At 51.3% G+C, this 18,288-nt stretch overlaps 10 protein-coding genes across 10 annotated transcripts; 5 read left to right on the top strand and 5 right to left on the bottom strand.

The window, feature by feature from the left end:
- Positions 1–26: 26 nt before the first annotated feature.
- K460DRAFT_282244 (uncharacterized protein) lies at positions 27–1,643 on the top strand (the record flags this gene model as incomplete). Its single annotated transcript, XM_040928556.1, has 2 exons — positions 27–1,242; positions 1,315–1,643. The coding sequence occupies 2 exons, from the start codon at positions 27–29 to the stop codon at positions 1,641–1,643; spliced, it is 1,545 nt and encodes a 514-aa protein (XP_040787058.1).
- K460DRAFT_365458 (MFS general substrate transporter) lies at positions 1,546–4,201 on the bottom strand. The gene is made up of 7 exons (XM_040933181.1): positions 3,623–4,201; positions 3,472–3,571; positions 3,136–3,419; positions 2,748–3,076; positions 2,604–2,697; positions 2,382–2,548; positions 1,546–2,332 (listed from the first exon to the last, which is right to left on the bottom strand). Exons 1-7 carry the CDS (start codon positions 3,793–3,795, stop codon positions 1,707–1,709), a joined length of 1,773 nt encoding a protein of 590 aa, XP_040787057.1. The 5' UTR covers positions 3,796–4,201; the 3' UTR covers positions 1,546–1,706.
- Positions 4,202–4,406: 205 nt separating this feature from the next.
- On the top strand, positions 4,407–5,822 carry K460DRAFT_335239 (cytidine deaminase-like protein; the record flags this gene model as incomplete). The annotated part of the gene is made up of 3 exons (XM_040930942.1): positions 4,407–4,537; positions 4,589–4,716; positions 4,864–5,822. 3 exons carry the CDS (start codon positions 4,407–4,409, stop codon positions 5,763–5,765), a joined length of 1,161 nt encoding a protein of 386 aa, XP_040787056.1. The 3' UTR covers positions 5,766–5,822.
- Positions 5,823–6,838: 1,016 nt separating this feature from the next.
- K460DRAFT_365456 (uncharacterized protein) lies at positions 6,839–7,745 on the top strand. The gene is made up of 2 exons (XM_040933180.1): positions 6,839–7,308; positions 7,380–7,745. Exons 1-2 carry the CDS (start codon positions 7,050–7,052, stop codon positions 7,502–7,504), a joined length of 384 nt encoding a protein of 127 aa, XP_040787055.1. The 5' UTR covers positions 6,839–7,049; the 3' UTR covers positions 7,505–7,745.
- Positions 7,477–8,434, bottom strand: K460DRAFT_92787 (uncharacterized protein). The gene has a single exon (XM_040938817.1). The coding sequence runs from the start codon at positions 7,974–7,976 to the stop codon at positions 7,677–7,679; it is 300 nt and encodes a 99-aa protein (XP_040787054.1). The 5' UTR covers positions 7,977–8,434; the 3' UTR covers positions 7,477–7,676.
- On the bottom strand, positions 8,078–9,613 carry K460DRAFT_404787 (uncharacterized protein; the record flags this gene model as incomplete). Its single annotated transcript, XM_040936767.1, has 3 exons — positions 8,078–8,396; positions 8,446–8,694; positions 8,769–9,613. The coding sequence occupies 3 exons, from the start codon at positions 9,611–9,613 to the stop codon at positions 8,078–8,080; spliced, it is 1,413 nt and encodes a 470-aa protein (XP_040787053.1).
- Positions 9,614–10,239: 626 nt separating this feature from the next.
- On the top strand, positions 10,240–11,808 carry K460DRAFT_285206 (uncharacterized protein; the record flags this gene model as incomplete). The annotated part of the gene is made up of 3 exons (XM_040928795.1): positions 10,240–10,326; positions 10,376–10,744; positions 10,807–11,808. The coding sequence occupies 3 exons, from the start codon at positions 10,240–10,242 to the stop codon at positions 11,806–11,808; spliced, it is 1,458 nt and encodes a 485-aa protein (XP_040787052.1).
- A 108-nt stretch (positions 11,809–11,916) lies between these two features.
- On the bottom strand, positions 11,917–13,825 carry K460DRAFT_376166 (UPF0061-domain-containing protein; the record flags this gene model as incomplete). The annotated part of the gene is made up of 2 exons (XM_040934849.1): positions 11,917–12,117; positions 12,170–13,825. 2 exons carry the CDS (start codon positions 13,823–13,825, stop codon positions 11,917–11,919), a joined length of 1,857 nt encoding a protein of 618 aa, XP_040787051.1.
- Positions 13,826–14,141: 316 nt separating this feature from the next.
- On the top strand, positions 14,142–16,011 carry K460DRAFT_365451 (uncharacterized protein). The gene has a single exon (XM_040933179.1). It carries the CDS (start codon positions 14,296–14,298, stop codon positions 15,832–15,834), a length of 1,539 nt encoding a protein of 512 aa, XP_040787050.1. The 5' UTR covers positions 14,142–14,295; the 3' UTR covers positions 15,835–16,011.
- A 307-nt stretch (positions 16,012–16,318) lies between these two features.
- Positions 16,319–18,006, bottom strand: K460DRAFT_335227 (uncharacterized protein). Its single transcript, XM_040930941.1, has 4 exons — positions 17,824–18,006; positions 17,654–17,764; positions 17,524–17,596; positions 16,319–17,459 (listed from the first exon to the last, which is right to left on the bottom strand). Exons 1-4 carry the CDS (start codon positions 17,837–17,839, stop codon positions 16,487–16,489), a joined length of 1,173 nt encoding a protein of 390 aa, XP_040787049.1. The 5' UTR covers positions 17,840–18,006; the 3' UTR covers positions 16,319–16,486.
- Positions 18,007–18,288: the final 282 nt, after the last annotated feature.

The following is an 18,288-nucleotide window of genomic DNA, read 5'->3' as shown; positions in this document are numbered from 1 at the left end:
GCCTGAGATCGGCCTTCGAAATGGATATGGAGCGTCAAGTTGTTAAATCGACAAATCCGACAGAAATTATCTTCGTACTCGCTGGTCGAACTACACTATCAGAGCACCTACCCGGCGAGAACGTCACTGTGGCTCTCACCACTGCAACTCGCTCACAATACCTTCGAACGCTTATTGGGCAACATGCATCGACCGGCCGATCGACAACTGCAATTGAATTGCGCAATGTTGATCCAGTAGGCTTCAACCTATTCATCGAATGGCTCAGCACTAAAAGAGTCACTTATCCCTTTCGCTGCACATCGTCCGTCAGTTCAGGCTTACTCCTGCGCGACTGCATCGACTTGTTATATGCACACATTGTCGGCTCGCAACTAAAAGAAGTGGAGTTCCAAGACTACATCATCGACGAGATAGCTCGACGACTTGACTCTGCGCAGACACCTGACGGGAAGGTTCTGGAGGTCATCTTCGTGGACAATGGCGCATCGAGTGTTCTGAAGAGATTCGCTATAGACGAAATGTTTGCCGTCGAAAGGAAGATGGTGGGAATGCTGAGGGGCTGCGTTGAAGATGTGACTGGTACGGACCGTTGTGAGTATCATGTTCATGAAGAAGGGAAGTGTTATAGAAGTATGAAAGAGCAGAAGGAACAGCGACACTATAGAAACGGAAGTATGAAAAAGACCCCTTGGAGTGCAGATGAGGATCCTGACTTGAAGTCCATGGCTTCTTATTACTTGGGCACCATGAGCGAAGCACGCACTAGTGAGGAATCTCAACCCGAAGTGCTGACCAGCGAGGATATACCTGTGGAAACACAGTGTTCAGTGTCTCGTCTAGAAAGAGAGTACGCACCTGATATCCAATACTTCGGTTCTGCAGCTTGGTCTCGAGAAGTCCACGGCTTCCAGAGAAGTTCCAGTTCTAGAAAACCACATGCAAAATCAGAGAAGCCTCTACCTCCTCTCCCCATGCTACTTCCAAGCCCGACAATACCACTTCCGCCTCCAAATGCCTTCCAGCCAGCACCATACCTCTTGAAAGCGGAGAAGTACGAAGACATTGAAGCTGTTCGGACAAAGACCTTAATCAACACGTGGTTACAACACGTGCCTTCTTCATCAGTGGAGCTTTCAACTCAAAACTTAATCGCTGAATGCCTCGAAAGACTGGCGCTAGCGTCTTCAAATATACCATCCTCGGAGCAGAATACACCACTCACAAGCGTACGGCCAACGAGTCCGTCATCAGCCTTGTCTACTACAGCCACATCGCCAAGCCAAGGTTCAGCACCAATCGCACTACCCCCAGCAATGTCACAGCTTATACTACCGAGTATACCGCTAATAACCCCACAATCTACTAATCCACTATCAAGAACCATATCATACGACGCGCCACCAGCAACACACTTACCGTGCATGAGCTCATCGAGGTATATCGCTCCCAATCTGCCGCCCTTGGTCAGACGCAAACCTGCGCCTCCCCGCGGAATCGACTGGGTTGAGCAGTGGGATCGCTTGGATGCACTTAGAGGTAAGCAGGGGTTTGGATTGAAGAGGAGGAGTGGGAAGGGGGAGCTAAGGAGTAGATTCAAGGAGATGGTGGATTCAGTGAAGAAGGTGAACATGCAGGAGTAGATCGTGCCTACTAAGTTCGCCGGAGATATGTGTTAACGATACATCCTTTGATTAGCCAGCAAGTTAACGCAATGTATCCAACTTTTTCCCTTCCACATCATCGCCACTCTCACGCTCAACCGTAGCTTCCACCTTCTCCGTCATCAACTCCTTAACACCCGTCATACACGCCACGCTGATTGTCGCTAGCGCTACAAAAGGAACCACGCTCCACCACCCCAGCCGATACGCTTTAGCATAGGACCAGTAGCTCGCGCTCCAAGCTGCTTTCATGATAGCGGCGTTCGCGCCCGGTACACCTTGTCCCCTTGCTTTGGTCGCAGTGCTTCCCTTCATTGCCTTTAGTAATGCAGGGATAGACGACCGAGGTAGGCCTGCTGCTACCGCCGCAGAACCGACATCAGTCGCGTAGTGCGAAGCCACGCGAGAGTTGACAATGGCGTAGATGACTGCGGTGCCGAAAGCGCCACCGATGGCTCGAGCAGAGAATGCTAGGCCAGTCGCGGTGGAGAGGAAAGCATGGGGTGCTGTGAACTGGACGCACGCGACGAGTAGGGTAAGCGGGCCGGCGCAACCGATACCTGTCATGACTGTGAAGACGATTTGCGGTGTGGACCAGCTCGGGCGAATACAGGCGTAGCATATCGCTGCTATGAGCATTATGCCGTATGTGAAAACCAGTGGCGTTTCTGATGGGGAAGTTAATTGGGTAATGCGGGCGGAGGGGGACAGTCTTACTCAGATCTTTGAGCTTGGTCGCGTACCATGTGACCGCCAATGAAGTGACTAGCGATGGAAGCTTGTAAGATAGCTGCCGGATCGCAATGTCCCAAGCATTGTCTTCGAATCCTAAGTTGAGTATGATTTGTGGCGTGACAGAGTTGACGGCTGAGTAGTAGATCCAGCTGTGACACATGTCAGATTCTTCATTCAGGCATATGCGGTTCATGATGAACCTACCCTTCGATAGCAAAAGCAAATGTCGAAAGCCAGAAGTTGGGCCCAGTGCTGAAGAAGACGTGCGCAACAATTCCATCTGACCTTCCTTTCCATTCTGTCTAGATTCAGCGCATGTACTTAGTAAACGCAAGTAGGGATGCCTACCATATAGACCGAAAGCAATGAAAAGAACGACCCCAATGACGAGGTTGGCGCATACATGTGGATTGCTCCACTTGTATGCACCGCCAGCCCAATTGAGAGCTAGGAGCATCAATGTCGCACTAGCAATGAGAAGGGACGAGCCGATGGGATCGCAAGCCCAAGTCCACTCTTTAAAGGTCATTCTTGGGAAATCGGTGCGTTTCTTTGGCCAGTAGAAGGTGAAGATGCCGAGCGATGTAAGGCCGTGGAGGCCAACCTGAATCCAGAAGATGTAGCGCCAACCCGAAGCGTTGATGTTGGCCACACCGCCAGCTGCAAGCCCGCCTATACTGGAGTTATGTTAGCTTATTTCAAAGCTATATAGTAAAGGGAAGCTATGTGTACGTACAGACCGCCTATGACACCTGCCGCGCCTGAAAACCCGTTCGCTAGAGCTCGATATTTGAGAGGCAAGATTTCCGAAGGTATTGACTGCACAATGGAGATGGTTGCAAGAGTCACGCCAATCAAGATACCGCCACCGATGAGCATGCTCATCGACGTAGCTTTCGCACAGATGATACTACCAACACAGGCAATGAGCGGAGGAATTGCCGCAAATAGCTTGCGGTCGAGTACATCAGAGAGCCGACCAACGAGGGGTGACAAGACCGATTGCATGAGAAGCGGACCCTATAGGTGGTTATTATATTGTACGCGTGGTTGGTGCCAGAAAGGGCGGTACCTGAATGACCCAACTAGCGATGGCAGGCTCGCCAAGATCGCGAATGATGAAGGACAGGACAGAGCCTGCTGCCACTACGACAAAGACCTGGGACATGACGCTAGATGGGATGTCAGTCATAGCACGTCCGGGGTGGGCTTGGTCATCTTACGCAAAGCAAGTCACGAAAACTACGATCCATGATCTCCATGACAGATTGACATGCTTGAAATCCTCCGCCGCTTCCACCTCGATGGGTACAACGTAGGCTCCCGTGTCTAAGTGCTTGTGACGAGACGCTTCGTGGGTCTCATCGATATGGGTGACCTCTGGTTTGGAACTCATAGTTGGGTGCCCTGGATTGTAACGCAACGAAGAGGAGACAACACAACTGAACAGTAGGATAGACGGAGCTGTCTATGTAGAGATGGAGGGAAGGATGCAATTGTTTTAGCCTCAATTTCTACATAACAGGGTACTAGCGGGGTAGCGATTTACGCCTGCATATCGGCAGTTGAGAGAATCCGGGGTCATGGTGGTGGTGGCCAGCCTCGTCTGGATGATGATTCCCGGTATGCGATGCGGGGAGCCCCAGTCGCTGCAGGAATGGCGATCCGTGCTGTGCATGTGCAGAAGCTTTGAACCGACTCGGGGTCGCAATAACCGAAGATGAAGAGTGCAGCCTTCCTCCTTCTCCTCCTACGTAGATGCCATCGACCATGTTGTGCTCTCCAGAGTACCTGCAGCTGATGAATTGTCGGTGGAGAGGAGGCGCGAAGTCGAGGAGGAGACGATGAGGAAGGCACGCTCGGTGCAATGAAGGACCGACCCGGCGAAGCTTGGAACTTTTGTTGTGTTTGCGCAGCCCACTGCTTCACCACTTCACCACTTAGCATCACCTCACCGCCATAGCACCGACGCATCCCAGCATAGTGTCACGGCCTTCAGACGATGCTATGAGCGCACCAGCACCGCTCGTCGGGAGCCTGGTCCCCCTGCGGACCAAGGACGAAGTGCGCGCCAGCCTAGAAACCCACAGCGTTTACGTGGTCGAGGTCCCCGCCAAATTTGCCAACGTTGTCAAGGAGTGAGCTGCTCACTCCTGGTACAATTGTTTGATCTCTTGCTAACCTTGCAGTGTGGTTCAAGCAGCAATCCCCGACTTCAAGACATCCGAAATCTCTCACCTGCGGCGCGTGGTGCAGTTCAAGTACCTGCCACCGCACCTGCAAAAGCAGTTCTATCCGCCCGCGAGGCTTCCGAGAGGTGATGAAGATAGTCCTGCCTCCACAGCATCATTATCTACATCTCCTGCAGCCTTGCCCTCTTCCCCATCTCTCCTGTCCTCGTCTCCGGTCGATGATGGCAGTGAGGCCACTGCTGGTGACGACGTTACTGAAGATTTGGATCTAGTGCGCTACTTCCTCCTCTGTCCCACGCGATACATTCAGCATGCCGATCTCTTCAGCATTATTCGCCAATGCCCGCCTTTTGATGGCAAGACGGTGCCGCCGCGCATTTTCTACGTGATGGTCCCCTCGCTGGCCCCCATATCTGCCGAACAGGCTGCCCAGTGGAGCGACGACTACTGGCCCATCTCGTACAAGAACACGAATCCATACGGGCCGCATCCAAGCCTCGTTCAACGCAACACGGATGAGATCGAGGGTGAAGCTGGCACCTGGCTTGCGCTTGCGAACACGGCTGGTAAACAGATCTCAGCTCAGTGCCTGGGTGAGCAGATCGGTGTTGTCGTCGTAGATCGAACCAAGAATGGGCCCGAGATCATTGCTGTTGCAGGCGACTGCCGCTGGCGATCACCTACTGGCACTTCAGAACTACACACTGGCACCGGCAACGTCATGGCCCACGCCGTTCACCGCGCCATTGCCATGGTGGCCAAGAAACGACTCCGCGTTGGAGGCACAGACCCTGCATACCTGGATCGCTCGCTCTTCTGCGATAGTCCGCTGACAGAAGTGGAGAAGAAGTACTACGAAAAGGACAACATTACATCGAGCGGCTATCTGTGCGTCGACCTGGACATCTACCTAACGAACGAGCCCTGCGTCATGTGTTCAATGGCGATCCTGCATTCTCGATTTCGCCGCTGCGTCTTCGCGAAACGGATGCCGCGTACCGGAGGCATGACATCCGACGGTGTAGGAGACCTCCCTTTCCCCGAGAGCGGACTGAAACATGGTTTATTCTGGCGACCAAGTGAGCTCAACTGGAAATTCTTGGCATGGGAGTTCAACGAGGAAGGAAAGGATGCGGGAACGGGCGCGAGCATCAATGAGACATTGCATGTTTAGTTATGGGTGGACAGGCTTGACTACATTGGATAAACAGCATTGACATGGCGCATTGGATTACATGTTGAGTTGGGTACACTGGGACCGGCTGCAGGGAATAGGCTATGTACGAATAGGTTCAATGCAAAACATTTCACGTCACACATACTCAGATCAAGTCCCTAGTGTCCCTAGTGTTGGATAACTATTATATCCGCCCTTCCTAGTTCTAGAAGGGTAGAACCCGAGGACTCAATAGGGGGGTGCGTGTGGGGGTCAGCTTACTCAACAATTCTTCCAGGCAGCGAGCGTGAGACGGGCCGTACGTGCGTGAACGCAGTGTCATACGCATGTCAAGTTTTACCACTGTGGAGACACTATTGGTTGTAGTGTTTTTGCAGTCAGCAATGCCAACTCTCGGCTTAGAAAACTGGAGAAAGACGTAGAGCCGAATCAGACTTTCAGCGACGCATGGAAGCATGGAAGCATGCAAGGGCGAATAGAAGAAGGATGTGCGTCAGCTGATGAATTACTCGCGTCCAAGTATGACATTTGACTGGTTCTAGAATGCAGGCTGTGCACGTCACGTTTGTTGTGAGTTTTACTTCTACGAATGATTTTTTTTTGTTGGATTTCTGTGTTGGTGGACAATTTAATGGTGCCGCCATGCTAGGAAAGATGCCGTATATCAAATCTCATATCAAATCTCACATTAAAGAATCCATTTGGGAAAACGCTTTCAATACCATCATATCAACAGGTCCCAGAGTATCAAACTGCTAGGAGGTTATGTGTACCATTCCATAATAGTAGAAAGGGCCTGTTCAAGCTAGGACGCAGAAAAAATCACCATGTCAGCACAAGATAGTTCAGAGTCTAGCGGTGATGACAAAAATCAAAAAGGCGTATTATTAAACCGCCATATATACCCCCAAAGCACCAATTGACTTCATAGTTCTACACAAATACATGCAACTGCTGACCTCAGACTCCACAGTAGAACTGAATGTGACCTTCTATCACCTACATTTCAGGGGCAAAAGAGAGCAGCCACCAACATGATCATCTCACAGACTGACAAAACTGCTCGAGCATTTGATATCGTGGTACGTAATAGTAACATTAGGAATCGACGACTGACAAGCTTGATTGCGTGTAGCACATGTATAAAGCACACCGATATGTCGGTCATCTTGAAAGGAACCACAGACATCAACGCCTTCTATCTCACTCCATCAAACCAGTCAACTTCCTACACAATCTTGGACCTTTACGTTCACAATTCATTACTCCCTCTATCACAAAATGCAGCTCATCACCCTCGCCGCCGCCGCCGCCGCCTTCTTCGCCACGGCCCCAACCGTCGGCGCAACACCCCTCGACCTCGAAGCCCGCCAGGGTGCTCCCCGTATCCGCGCTACATTCTACAACAACGGCGGATGCCAGGAGCCCTGGGCTGAAGACACTGTGTTCCTCCAGGACGTGCCCGTTGGCGTCTGTCAGGATGTGACTGTTGGCCCGTTCCAGAGCACGTTCTTCAACGAAAGCTCGCTGACGAGGACTCGTAAGTTTTTTTTCAGACTAGTCCTTGATCTCTATCTCTGTGATTTTGCTAATGTGTGTGTACGTTTTCAGTGCGCTTCTACGCGCTTCCTTGCTCTGCGGATGAGGAGAGCGGAAATCATTTTGATATTGCGCCTCGCGACCCCAAGGTTCCTGGGTGTATTGCGCAGGCCATTCGCTCGTACAAGGTACTTTGAGGGGCACGTACATAGTTCAGAAGTGGATAGAGATGAACGGATTTGCAAGCGGAGCTGCGAGAAGATGGAGATTGTGATGGGTGTCGTGTTATGAGCCGGGTCCAACACTCCGGCGCATACATTTGATACTCAAGGTGGTGTCGTGTGGTGGCTGTTTTCCTACGCTTTAAAGTCACTCGTTAGGTAAATATAGAAGACTGTCGGGGACGCCCCCAGTATACCTTTCTGCGCTAGACTGCCATAACGCTACAGTAGATGCTTCCACTTTGAATGGTCGTTCGAGAAAGTCCATTACCTGCGGATTGACTTGCGTATAGCCCGATGAAGCTATGCGAGCATGATTTCCCCAATTCCCTGCAGCGTATGCATACAGCTTATTCGCATCTAAAAATTTGAGCCTCTCTTTCCTTGATGCAAGAATTTTCTCTACGCCTTCGAAAGAGAGATACGTAGTGTAGACATTCGTTAACATGATCTGTGCATCCGGAAACCAATGTTGCTGCGTTCGTTCGAAATATTCTTGTGTGGTATAGTGGACTAGACGGATGATATCGCTTTCTTCGTCGACCGTAATTAGCCCAGCACATGCTGAGACAATGTCTCCAATATCTGGGAAGTTTCCGGGTCAAGTTCGAGCTCGCCGATTTCTACACCCAGTGCTTCTTGGAGCTCCAATGTAGATAAAGGACGTCTTGCGCATGTGATCCATGCCAGAGCCTGCTTTGCCAGTTCTTCTTGATCCGTGACTTGCCCTTCGATTCGCTGCATTGCGGCTCTATACGCTGAATCATAAGCTCCTGATCCTGTAATAAACGTCTCCAGAGCGGTCCGGACGGCCTTTGCTGTTTTCTTGCCGACTAGGGAGTCGAAATGGAGATGAGCCAGTAGAAACCTAGAAGAGCTTTAGCGTCATGCTACAGAACTAGGCTAGGAAGACGAACATCCCGTCAACAGAATCAACAATCCTTTGCTTGATGTCCTCTTGTAATTTTGTATTTCGTTGAACAAATTTAGGTAGTCGTAGCATGTGTCCCTGGAGGTATATTCTCACATCGTCATTGCTTGCTCGGATTTCAAGAGTTTGAGTACCATCAAAACTTTTTGTGATCTCAGGAATGAACCGCGAAGTTGCTAGAAGATTGATTTTGCATTGCTGCTGAAGCTCGATAATCGTTGATAGTAGATATGTCCTGCAGCCATCAGTGGATCGACACTCATCGAGGGCGTCTACAAGAATGAAGACCTTCGCATAAGTTGCCGTTACAAGTTGTAGACTTTTGAAATGGCCATCAGTGAAGGTCGTCTTTGGCCCTTTCCGTGCTGGTCATAGAGATCCCTCACAGACTTCGGTAGCGGAGTCTGTCCTTCAGCAAGTTGTTTTAGCAACCCTGCGAGGATGTTCTCGATTGTCTGCTCTTCCTGTCGCTTAATAATGGCGTCTTGCTGCTGTGAAGGGTAATCGACCGGTGTAAGCCACTCAAGGATAAACCGGCGTGATTGGGTAGCTTCATGGTCGTTCTGACGCTCGTATAAATCGTGGATGCCGGTGAACATGCCGCTTTGTGTTGCATGGATCGTAAACAATCTATTGTTCACCTCTTGAAAACTGCTTTCATTGTCATGTGAACCTTTCGCTACAAGTCGTGTCAGCTCTACGAGCTGCTGGCTGTTTTCTTTGGAGCGAGCTTTCATCTCGTGAAGAAGTCTTCCAGCACTGTTTCCAAGTGCCAAATTCAGTAGACTCTTTTCTTGTTCGATCAGCTCAATGAGCTTGCGTACGTCTTTCTCCTGAAATGGCCATTTCAACGCTCTCGTGATGTTATCTTTTGTTTGGAGCTTTACTGCCACCAGGCTCAGAGCCCCATAAAGACGGTGTAGAGGTGCGCCGGGTCGTGCTAGAGCTTCGATAGTTGCTGACCAGGCCTCGGCCTCCTCAGAGTCGTCGGCCTTATCGCTGAGTTGCAACAGGATGTAACTGCATGCTCGTACTCGGTCGCGAAGTTGTGTTCGATCGCGTGTAGCACCGGCAGCACTATTGATGTATTTCACAACTTTGTCAGACAACTGAAGAATAGCGAATATGCTTGCGGCGCCACTTAGGCCATCCATCATGCTTGCATCTGGGATAGTAGTCGATCGTCCTCGGTATCGCAGGGCAAGTCAAGAATTCTAATGTAGGGCGTTTGAAGTTGGGTCCTTAACTTTGAGGGCGAGGGTGACGACTACGAGAAGGAGCGCCGTACGTGCAATCGAAGCCGGGCCTGGAATAAACAGAGAGCTCGAGGGGTGACGATACGCTGGAATATACAGTCTTCTTCTATCAATTGGTGGTGGTTTAACGTGAGAATAATGGGACAGAGAAATGAGAAAAGGAAAGGTCACATCATGGGGAAGGCCATTTATTGAGCTGCGGGGCTCCTCTGATGAGCCTCAGCTCAGCATGGCCAGGCTGTGCTGTAGGTACAGGCAGCGGGCTTGGAGGAGATTGTCGTTGATTGGCCACCGTGAATACACATTATCATGATATAATGTGATTAGAATGAGCATCGGAGCGGGATTTGTCGTGCTCTTTGCCACTACATTGACAAGTGCTGGCTCTCGAACTGGGTCCTGTATGGGGATGATCAACTTCAGCCCGTTGTACTGCACGTGCCATCGCGTCGGCGCCGATCTTAGCGCGCCTTCACGACCTTCAACACCCGCCCTTAGTAGGCCTCAACTTCAGCATCGCAACCATGCTACCCGATGAGATCATTGCGCAGCTCATTTCTGAGTACCAATGTCGCGACCAGCAGATTCATAATCTTGCAGCACTCTATAGCGTTGGTCTCCGAAGCCTTTCAACTATTGACACGGCTAACTCATATACAGTCGCACCTCCCCTCCCCACCCTGCCTCGATGTCTACGGTCTTACAGCGACGGGCAAGTCCTCAATACTTGCATCTTTCTTCCAACTATCGAGCATATCACATACTATCATCAATGTCCGCGAATGTATAACTGCGCGACATCTTCTCGAGCGCATTGTCGCAGCTAGTGTTGATGCGCTAGAAGAGTTCCACGATGAGAAGCTTGATAGGAGATCATATGCGCGTACGGAGAATCTGAGTGCGCTATGTGTGCATCTGGGAAACCTGTTAGAGGGGCGAGGGAAGTTTGTGCTAGTGTTGGATGCGGTGGATAAGCTCAGAGAGGGAGGGGGGACGTTAATTGCTGCACTTGCGAGGCTAGGGGAGACGGTAAGTTCACACAGCCCTATATTTCTACATGAAAGATGTCATGGCTAAACAATTTGCAACAGGTACCAAACCTCTCCCTTATCCTCTCAACGACCCTCCCACTCACACCTTCGACCCTCCACTCCTCTTCTATCTCCTTCCTACACTTCCCATCCTATACTCGATCCCAACTCCTCGCCATCCTCGGCGCTAACCCACCGAAAATCTTCCTCACGCCTCCGTCCCTAGAAACGTTCCCCGACTACACGCCCGATCTCGCCGCCGAAGATGATGCATGGTTATGGAATCGCTTCCTAACCACCGTGTACGACTCGTTGTCGAAGCATACAGGTAGGGACCTTATAAGCTTTAGGAGCTGTGCGATGAAACTATGGCGACCTTTTGTCGAGCCAGTTGTTTCCGGACAATTTGGAACTCGTGACTTTTCACGCCTGATGGTGAACAGGAGACACTTGTTCCAGCTCGAAGACTCGGTTCTGGACCGCATCCTCGACCCAAATACCGCCTCCACCTCTTCTCAAACAGCCACATCCACCGCGAGTGGACTTCCCGAACCAGCGACGCCAAGTAAGCAACGGCAGGCAAAGATGACGGTGCATGACCTACCCTATTATACAACGCACCTACTCATCGCCGCCTACCTCGCCTCCTACAACCCGTCACGCACAGACGTAACCTACTTCATGAAACACACCGATAAGCGAAAGAACAAGCGCCGGGCTCCCAGCGCCGCCTCCTTCTCCATGTCCTCAAAACGCACAGGATCCAAAGTCCGCAAGATTTCCAGACACCTGCTCACGCCGTCGCCGTTCCCGCTCGACAGGTTGTTTGCCATTTTCCGCGCACTGTTGGTCGATAGTGTGCCGCAGGTGGCGGATTTGTACACGCAGATTGCTACGCTGACGAGTATGCGGTTGTTGGTTCGGGCGGGTGGCGCGGGGAGCAACGATGCGCTGGAGATGGGGGGAAAATGGAGAGTGAATTTTGGGTGGGAGTATGCGCGCGCACTTGGCAGATCTGTCAACTTGGAAGTGGGAGAATACTTGGTCGGTGGCGTCGACTAAACTGATCTCATGTCACATTATGAAAATGCATGTATACACCACTTTGTACATCTTCCTAATCAGCCCTTTGATTTTGTCCTGGAGCCTAGCAACCTAGAAACAATTACCCTACGAACTGCAACTACACTGCATCATGCCCTTGTACTTGGGAACATCGCCACAGAACCTTTCTTCCTCACTTTCATCCCAGTCCCAGCTTTCTTGGAAGGGGTTGAGACTGAGTTTCATGATCTGCGGTAAGATGTCGCGCTCATCCTTCTTTTCAACACGTTCTATGAGTTCGTCAAGGATCCAGGAGCGGGGAACAAACTGTAAAGATGGCTGTTAGTGAGTTCAGATACATAATGGACGAAGAACATACCTTGGGGTTGACAGCTTGCATGGCGTCCTGCCGTTCAGCGTCTGAGCTATCGCCCCAGTCTTCTTTTACGCGTGCGGACCACTTCTCAAGCCACTTGCCGATGCGTTCCCTCGAGTCGGACTCTTGCCGCGGCGAGTCATTTGTCTTGAAGAAACGGCCTGCTACGTCTTTCCTCTGATTTTCCGTCTCTACTTCCGAAAGCTTAATGGCAGATAGTCTTCGGAAGGCGTGGTGAAAGTCCAGCTCAAAAGCCTCAAGACAGTCCAGTAACTCCGACATCAAGACTTCGAAATCAGAGTCCTTTTGTGTCTTAAGACCCAGACGCGCGGTCATGAGGCGCCGGTACTCTGCGAGGAAAACGGCCTTGTACTCCTCGCCACAACGGTCGATAACGCCCTCGGCACGCTTGACAAGCTCGTCAGCTTCTTCTTCCGTGACGCCCTTTTCAACAAATATCGCCTCGTCGACTTTCGCACCAGCGCCCATCAACTCACCCAGCGCCTCGCCAAGCCGTACCAGGTTCCACCAGATTATCGTCGGCTGGTTTCTGTAGCTGTACCGTAGCATATGATCATCGTGGTTGGGTGTGTACGTCGGATCGAAGCTGTCGAGGAACGCGAAGGGACCAAAATCTATGCTGAGGCCGAGTATAGACGTGTTATCTGTATTTAGGACACCATTCATGAAGCCATAGGCCTGCCATTTCGCAACGGTGAGGGCATTGGCGCGTAGGATGGCGCGGTAGAGACGGACATAACGGTTCTCTGCTTCGAGGCCTTCGCCCTCAATTGTGTCCTTCGCCACGCCGGTAGTGGTTTGGTTGTGGGTTTCTTTCGCGTCGCCAGAGGGGAGTTTGCCGGGCAGCTCATCCCATCCGCCGTACACGTGCTCGGCTGTGTAGTCTGCGAGGGTTCGTAATGTCTTGCGGTCCCCACGTGTACGCTGGAGATCGAAGGTTCCGAAGCGGATCCAGCTCTGCGCAAAACGTGTGACAATCGCCCCAGGCTCCACTCTTTCTCTCACAATTCTGCTTCCCTTGTTCAGTGTGAGCGCCAGCGCCCTCGTCGTAGGTATACCAATCGCGTTCAAATACTCGGAAACCACGAATTCTCTGATCGAAGAGCGTAACACAGCTCGGCCATCGGCGAAACGAGAATATGGTGTACGCCCTGCACCTTTGAGCTGTATCTCGTAGCGCGTACCCGTTGCTGGATTCGTAGACTCGAACAGGGAGATGGCCCGCCCGTCACCAAGCTGACCGGCCCATTGTCCAAACTGGTACCCGCCATAACACTGCGCCCATGGATATATGCCTTCGTCCGGCCGTTCCTCATTCCACGTTGATATCGTTCTTCCTGCCACAACATCTTTAAACTCCTGGGTCTCGGCCTCTTCGTCCTTCAGCCCAATGTCTTGTAAAGCGCGCTGACTGACGGCGAGCAGTTCGGATTCACCTTGAGGGTCTGGTCGCACATATGTGAACAGTGCTTCTTTTACCATGCGTGGGCCGAGGGTTTGCCGCGGCGCATTGTGCGAATCTTTTGGCGTGGGGAAGGCAGCGTCAGCTGGGAGGGTCTGCGTGAAGACATTGGATTTTGGGAGGGATTGAAGAGTATGACGCTCGCCGGAGGTCTGGGAGCTGTCGAAGTGTGCCATGATTTGGGTCAGGCGCATCGAGCTGCCAAAGACTCTTGTGGTGTTCTTCGTTGTAGTGCGAAGTTGCGGTTTGGGTGTACTTCGGAGGAGGGAAGGAACGCGAAGCATGGGCTCTTAAAGTGATGTGAAGGGTAGATACGGAAGAAAGGAGGAGAAGAGAGGGGAAGATGGCGGCGGCAAATACATTCTGTCGCTCATCTGTCAGAGTGATGATGCTCGGTAGTGGCGTCATACCTCGGAAGTCCGCACCAGCGTTATCGATAAGGCGAAAGTTGTGCTTGACTCGCGTACATTCTCTACCTCTGCAGACGCCCAATGTGTTTTTGACCAATCACCGTTACATCTTACATTCTTCACCACTTCACTAATGTTGGCGTTCCTGTCGTTCAACATGCCCAGAAGCTTATTGCTGACAGCCTGATGCAAGCGCAACTGACGACTACGTCTTGACTGTGACGACCACCTCCAGCATGAACGGACAACCTATACCAGGCTTCTACTTTGACTCGGAGAAGAAAAAGTACTTCCGAATCCAAGGACAGGTTGCAGCACGGGACTCGAACTTGAAGTACTCACTCGCCAACATCCGAAAAGAAGAGAGAAATGAGCGTATCCAAAGAGCTGCCACTGCGCGCACCGACAAGATACGCAAAGAACGAGTTGTGCGGCGACATGTCGGCACCCTTGTTCAGACAGAAGTAGAACGAGAAATAGGTCACAGGAGAAGATCTTTCTACATGCAAAATCTGTGGCCTGATGCTTGCATGTCTGGAGTCAGCAACCGGCCAAAACAAATTCTTGACAGACCGGATGATGCTTCGGTCCGGTATTTTGACCAAGATCCGCATTCGAAAACCATATACGCAGTCCATGGAGAAAACAGAGTTAAGCGACGTCGGATACACACCGAAAACGGTCCACCATTTCCGAGCTACGACGACTCAGAAGCCACCAACTACTTCAATTCCTTATCTCTCAACAAGTACTCTTTCGAGCCATGGGATGAGTTGACGAGGACTACATCGACTGTCTCGTCGTTGAGTTACATGCCAGCAACTGGGGCGCTTGCAACCACCACATATGGCTCAGATCGACCTCCTGTTGTCTCTTTGAGCGACCCAGAACGAGACGGACCATATGTAGCGCAGCAGTTTACGCCCAAGGGATGTACCGCAATATGGGGAGCCGCAGCCAGGCCGACGAGCTTCTCACCGTCCCCAGGACTCGCCAACAGTGTCGCGGCAACGCATACAGAACACCTTGCCGTCGCGGCATCGAACTCGCTCCTACTCTTTACTCGCTCACCAACGGGAACATGGGACTCGAACACGGCTGTAAGGTCACTCAATTCCGACATCATTTCCCTAGACTGGATATCGTATACTACAATTGCGCTTGGATGCCGCGACGGCAAGATACGTCTTCACGACACGCGATCAGGCGGGTCGAGCCATATACTTACACATCCATATCCGATCGCGAAGCTCAAGCGCGCCGATAGCGAAACACGACTCATATGCTCCGGCCTCCAGGACAGCCTCTTCTTGTATGACATCCGCTCGCCGCGCCCGTCACGAACATCATCGTCTCACTCGTTCAACTACGATAACCACCACTACAACGAGCAGTACTTCAAGACACTGTACCCGGGAAATCGCGACACCAAAAAGCGCCGGAAACTCAACCACACTGCATTAAAAAACTGGTCTCAGCCTTTGCTCAGCTTCGCACATCACAACCTTGATGACCTAGAGCTTGACATCGATGTACATCCGCGGATGGGCCTGTTGGCAGCAAGCCAGGACTCAGCTACGGGTACAGCAATTAGAATAAGTAATATATGGACGGGCATGACTGTCAAGGAGATCAAATGCAGTAGTAAGACGGCAAAAGGTAAGGGAGCGCTGGCGAAGATTCGTTCTCTAAAGTTTATAGATAGTGGAGATGGGGATGGCGGGGCGGATCTATGGGCGTGTTGGGATGGTGGGATTGCGAGGTTCGGGTGGTGACTTTTCGGCTGAGAAAGGATCTCGCGCTGTGAGGTAGGTTGGTTTTAACATATCAAGACTTTTGTTTTAGATTACTTATCTATCCCATAGGCTTATTAACTGTAATCTTAAAAGGGTAAAAAAAAGCCCTTTTAGGTATTACTAAACTGTCATCCCTAATCTACCTATACGCAGTCGTGTGCTTGTTGTCTTTGAGAATCAAGCAGGATACACTGATTGTACTGAGTCCGAAAGTGCTGTAAATAATTGAACGATATGTCGCGAGATGCGTTGTAGGGACGGTCATTTGAATAATTGGGATAGTGAAAGTCTGGCTCGCGTTTGTGGAAGCAGTACTTCTGTTCATCATTAATCCGACTACAATCTGTTACCACGTTAGATATTGAAAGCATCCTGTAGTCGTCAAGGTACTATTCTAAGTCACGGTGGAGTACCCACTTCGTGATCTTGTGTAGTTCATGAACTTCTTCATAAGAAGAACAAAGAGCATTCGAATTAATATATCAGTACGAAGTCTACATACCTGTACAAAAAGATATTGCTAAGTGACTGCCGGTTTCCATGCAGAATCACGCCTCCAGGGCGCCGGTCATAAAATGTTACATATCAATATCATGCGATCTTGCACTTTCAACTCTTATCAACCCTACCATCATGTACTCTTTTTACCTCCAACCCCAAGACTAGGAAGTTTCACTTTCCCCAGCTTCACACCGCCAACCCTTTGTACCTGCGCTACTGCATCGCCGAGAAGCACACGTATGGCGCCTTCCAGGCGTCGATCTTTCTTCCGCCGCATCCACAATAGCACGATACATAGTATAAAAGCATCGACGGCGAAGTGCTTTATCGCCGCCCATGCCCAACGCCATAGACCGCGGAATAACCGGTAGTGAGGTGAGTGTGAGAAGAGGCGGCGGGCTTCGAGTTGCTCGCGCAACGCAGCGACTTCGGCCGTCATCTTGACGAGGGCTTGCTCGACGCGCTTCCGCCATTTCTGATCGGCTGCGCTCTCGTGCTGTGGCGCCGTCGCTGCTGCTTTGGTCGCCGGTATGCTCGTAAAAGCCGGCATGGGTATCGGTTGCGGGACAATGCTTCGCATGCGGGGGGCGGGTGTCGGTGTCCCCATGGGTATTGGTTGCTGTCGCCTGAGGTTCTGGAGATCTGTTTGTACGCCTACGTCCTCCGCGTTCGGGTTGTATTGTGAGTCTGGGGCGTCGACGAATTCCTCACGCTCAATCTCAGCCTCTTCTTCTTCTAAGTCTTCTTCGCTTTGGGACATGGGGCTCTTGACTCGGAGAGGCTGGTCATCAATATCACCATCATTTGCTTTGCCGCCTATGTCACTTCCCTGGGCCATTGCGGCCCTCCCACTCTGCCCCAGTTGTGAGCCATAGTTTTGTGGCATGTGCATCCCCGTCTGACTAAGTGTCTGTAGTGGAGATGATGAAGACGAAGAGGGTACATTTGATTTGACCTGGTCCCAAACGAATTCTAGTTCCGCGACGAGTTCGCGACTGTCGGGGGAGGGCGAGGCGTATTTGTGCATGGTTTCGATAAGGGTGGTTATGTAGCGGCGCTTCGCTTCGGTGCGTGAGAGGCTGTTCTGCTGTTTCCAAGCGTCCCTGTCGCATCTTAGTAACCTGCTTAAACTTCGGTTGTAGAGAGTGGTGTCGCGTGCTAACATACCACTTCTCCCTCGCCCGTTGCTCTATATCGCCGTTGCCCTCTGGGCGTTCCATTATGCCATCAACATCGCCCTCTGCCATGTATCAGCCTTTGTTGCTCCCAGAGCGCATGTCTTCGACCTATCGCGTACCCATAGCCTGTTTGTAGAGCCCATACAGTCGTAGTCGTGTCGCAGATGGTGGCTTCTGCGACCCAGTCCGGATCTTATTGACGGTATTGAGCGCATGGCTGAATACTCTGTCTACCAATACCCACGTATTAGCACGCGTTCTCCTTGCATTTAGTTCGTTCCCCACTTACCCACGGAGTCTGACATTACGAGCGTAGGTTATGCGCCCCCCGGAGTGGGGAGCACTTCATCTATTACGTCAAGGCGGAGAGCTGTGGTCAGACACGAGCATGAAATAAATGTCTGTAGAAGGCGGCAGCGATTGAGGGTTCGAGGTGGGCGATAGGGTGTGGATGTCGTGCATGATGCGATCATTTGCGGAGCCGGAGAAGTGTGGAGATAGTTCGCGATGTCGCGCAAGGCTGGCCATGCTGGGCCTCGGCATTGCGGAAGCCCGCCGTATGGTAGCGAAGCGAGTCATTCACATGCAAATGCACTCTATCATAACCTCACTTCCCCTATTCAACCCTGTTGTTTCTTTGTACAGCAAGTTCAGTTTTCCCTTTCGGATCTTGGCTACATGCACTGTTCTCCTTGAATGGTCACATATAACCACCGTGCTCGCGAATAACGATTGCACATTCTAGCTGGAGCAA

The sequence above is a fragment of the Cucurbitaria berberidis genome, assembly GCF_010015615.1.
Source record: "Cucurbitaria berberidis CBS 394.84 unplaced genomic scaffold K460scaffold_3, whole genome shotgun sequence".
Taxonomy (NCBI): Eukaryota; Fungi; Ascomycota; class Dothideomycetes; order Pleosporales; family Cucurbitariaceae; genus Cucurbitaria; species Cucurbitaria berberidis.
Note: the sequence above shows the minus strand (reverse complement) of the source record. Positions and strands in the feature narration are given on the sequence as shown.

Bases quoted from the DNA above. Each gene is read 5' to 3' on its own strand.
- K460DRAFT_365458 (XM_040933181.1), bottom strand. From the start codon at position 3,795: ATGAGTTCCAAACCAGAGGTCACCCATATCGATGAGACCCACGAAGCG. The intron at 3,572-3,622 runs GTAAGATGACCA...CATCCCATCTAG, and splicing joins GTTTTCGTGACTTGCTTTGC to CGTCATGTCCCAGGTCTTTG. The intron at 3,420-3,471 runs GTACCGCCCTTT...AACCACCTATAG, and splicing joins TCGCTAGTTGGGTCATTCAG to GGTCCGCTTCTCATGCAATC.
- K460DRAFT_365456 (XM_040933180.1), top strand. From the start codon at position 7,050: ATGCAGCTCATCACCCTCGCCGCCGCCGCCGCCGCCTTCTTCGCCACG. The intron at 7,309-7,379 runs GTAAGTTTTTTT...GTACGTTTTCAG, and splicing joins AAGCTCGCTGACGAGGACTC to TGCGCTTCTACGCGCTTCCT.
- K460DRAFT_92787 (XM_040938817.1), bottom strand. From the start codon at position 7,976: ATGTTAACGAATGTCTACACTACGTATCTCTCTTTCGAAGGCGTAGAG.
- K460DRAFT_365451 (XM_040933179.1), top strand. From the start codon at position 14,296: ATGAACGGACAACCTATACCAGGCTTCTACTTTGACTCGGAGAAGAAA.
- K460DRAFT_335227 (XM_040930941.1), bottom strand. The intron at 17,597-17,653 runs GTACGCGATAGG...GATACATGGCAG, and splicing joins GCTCTACAAACAGGCTATGG to AGGGCGATGTTGATGGCATA. The intron at 17,460-17,523 runs GTATGTTAGCAC...AAGATGCGACAG, and splicing joins CAACGGGCGAGGGAGAAGTG to GGACGCTTGGAAACAGCAGA.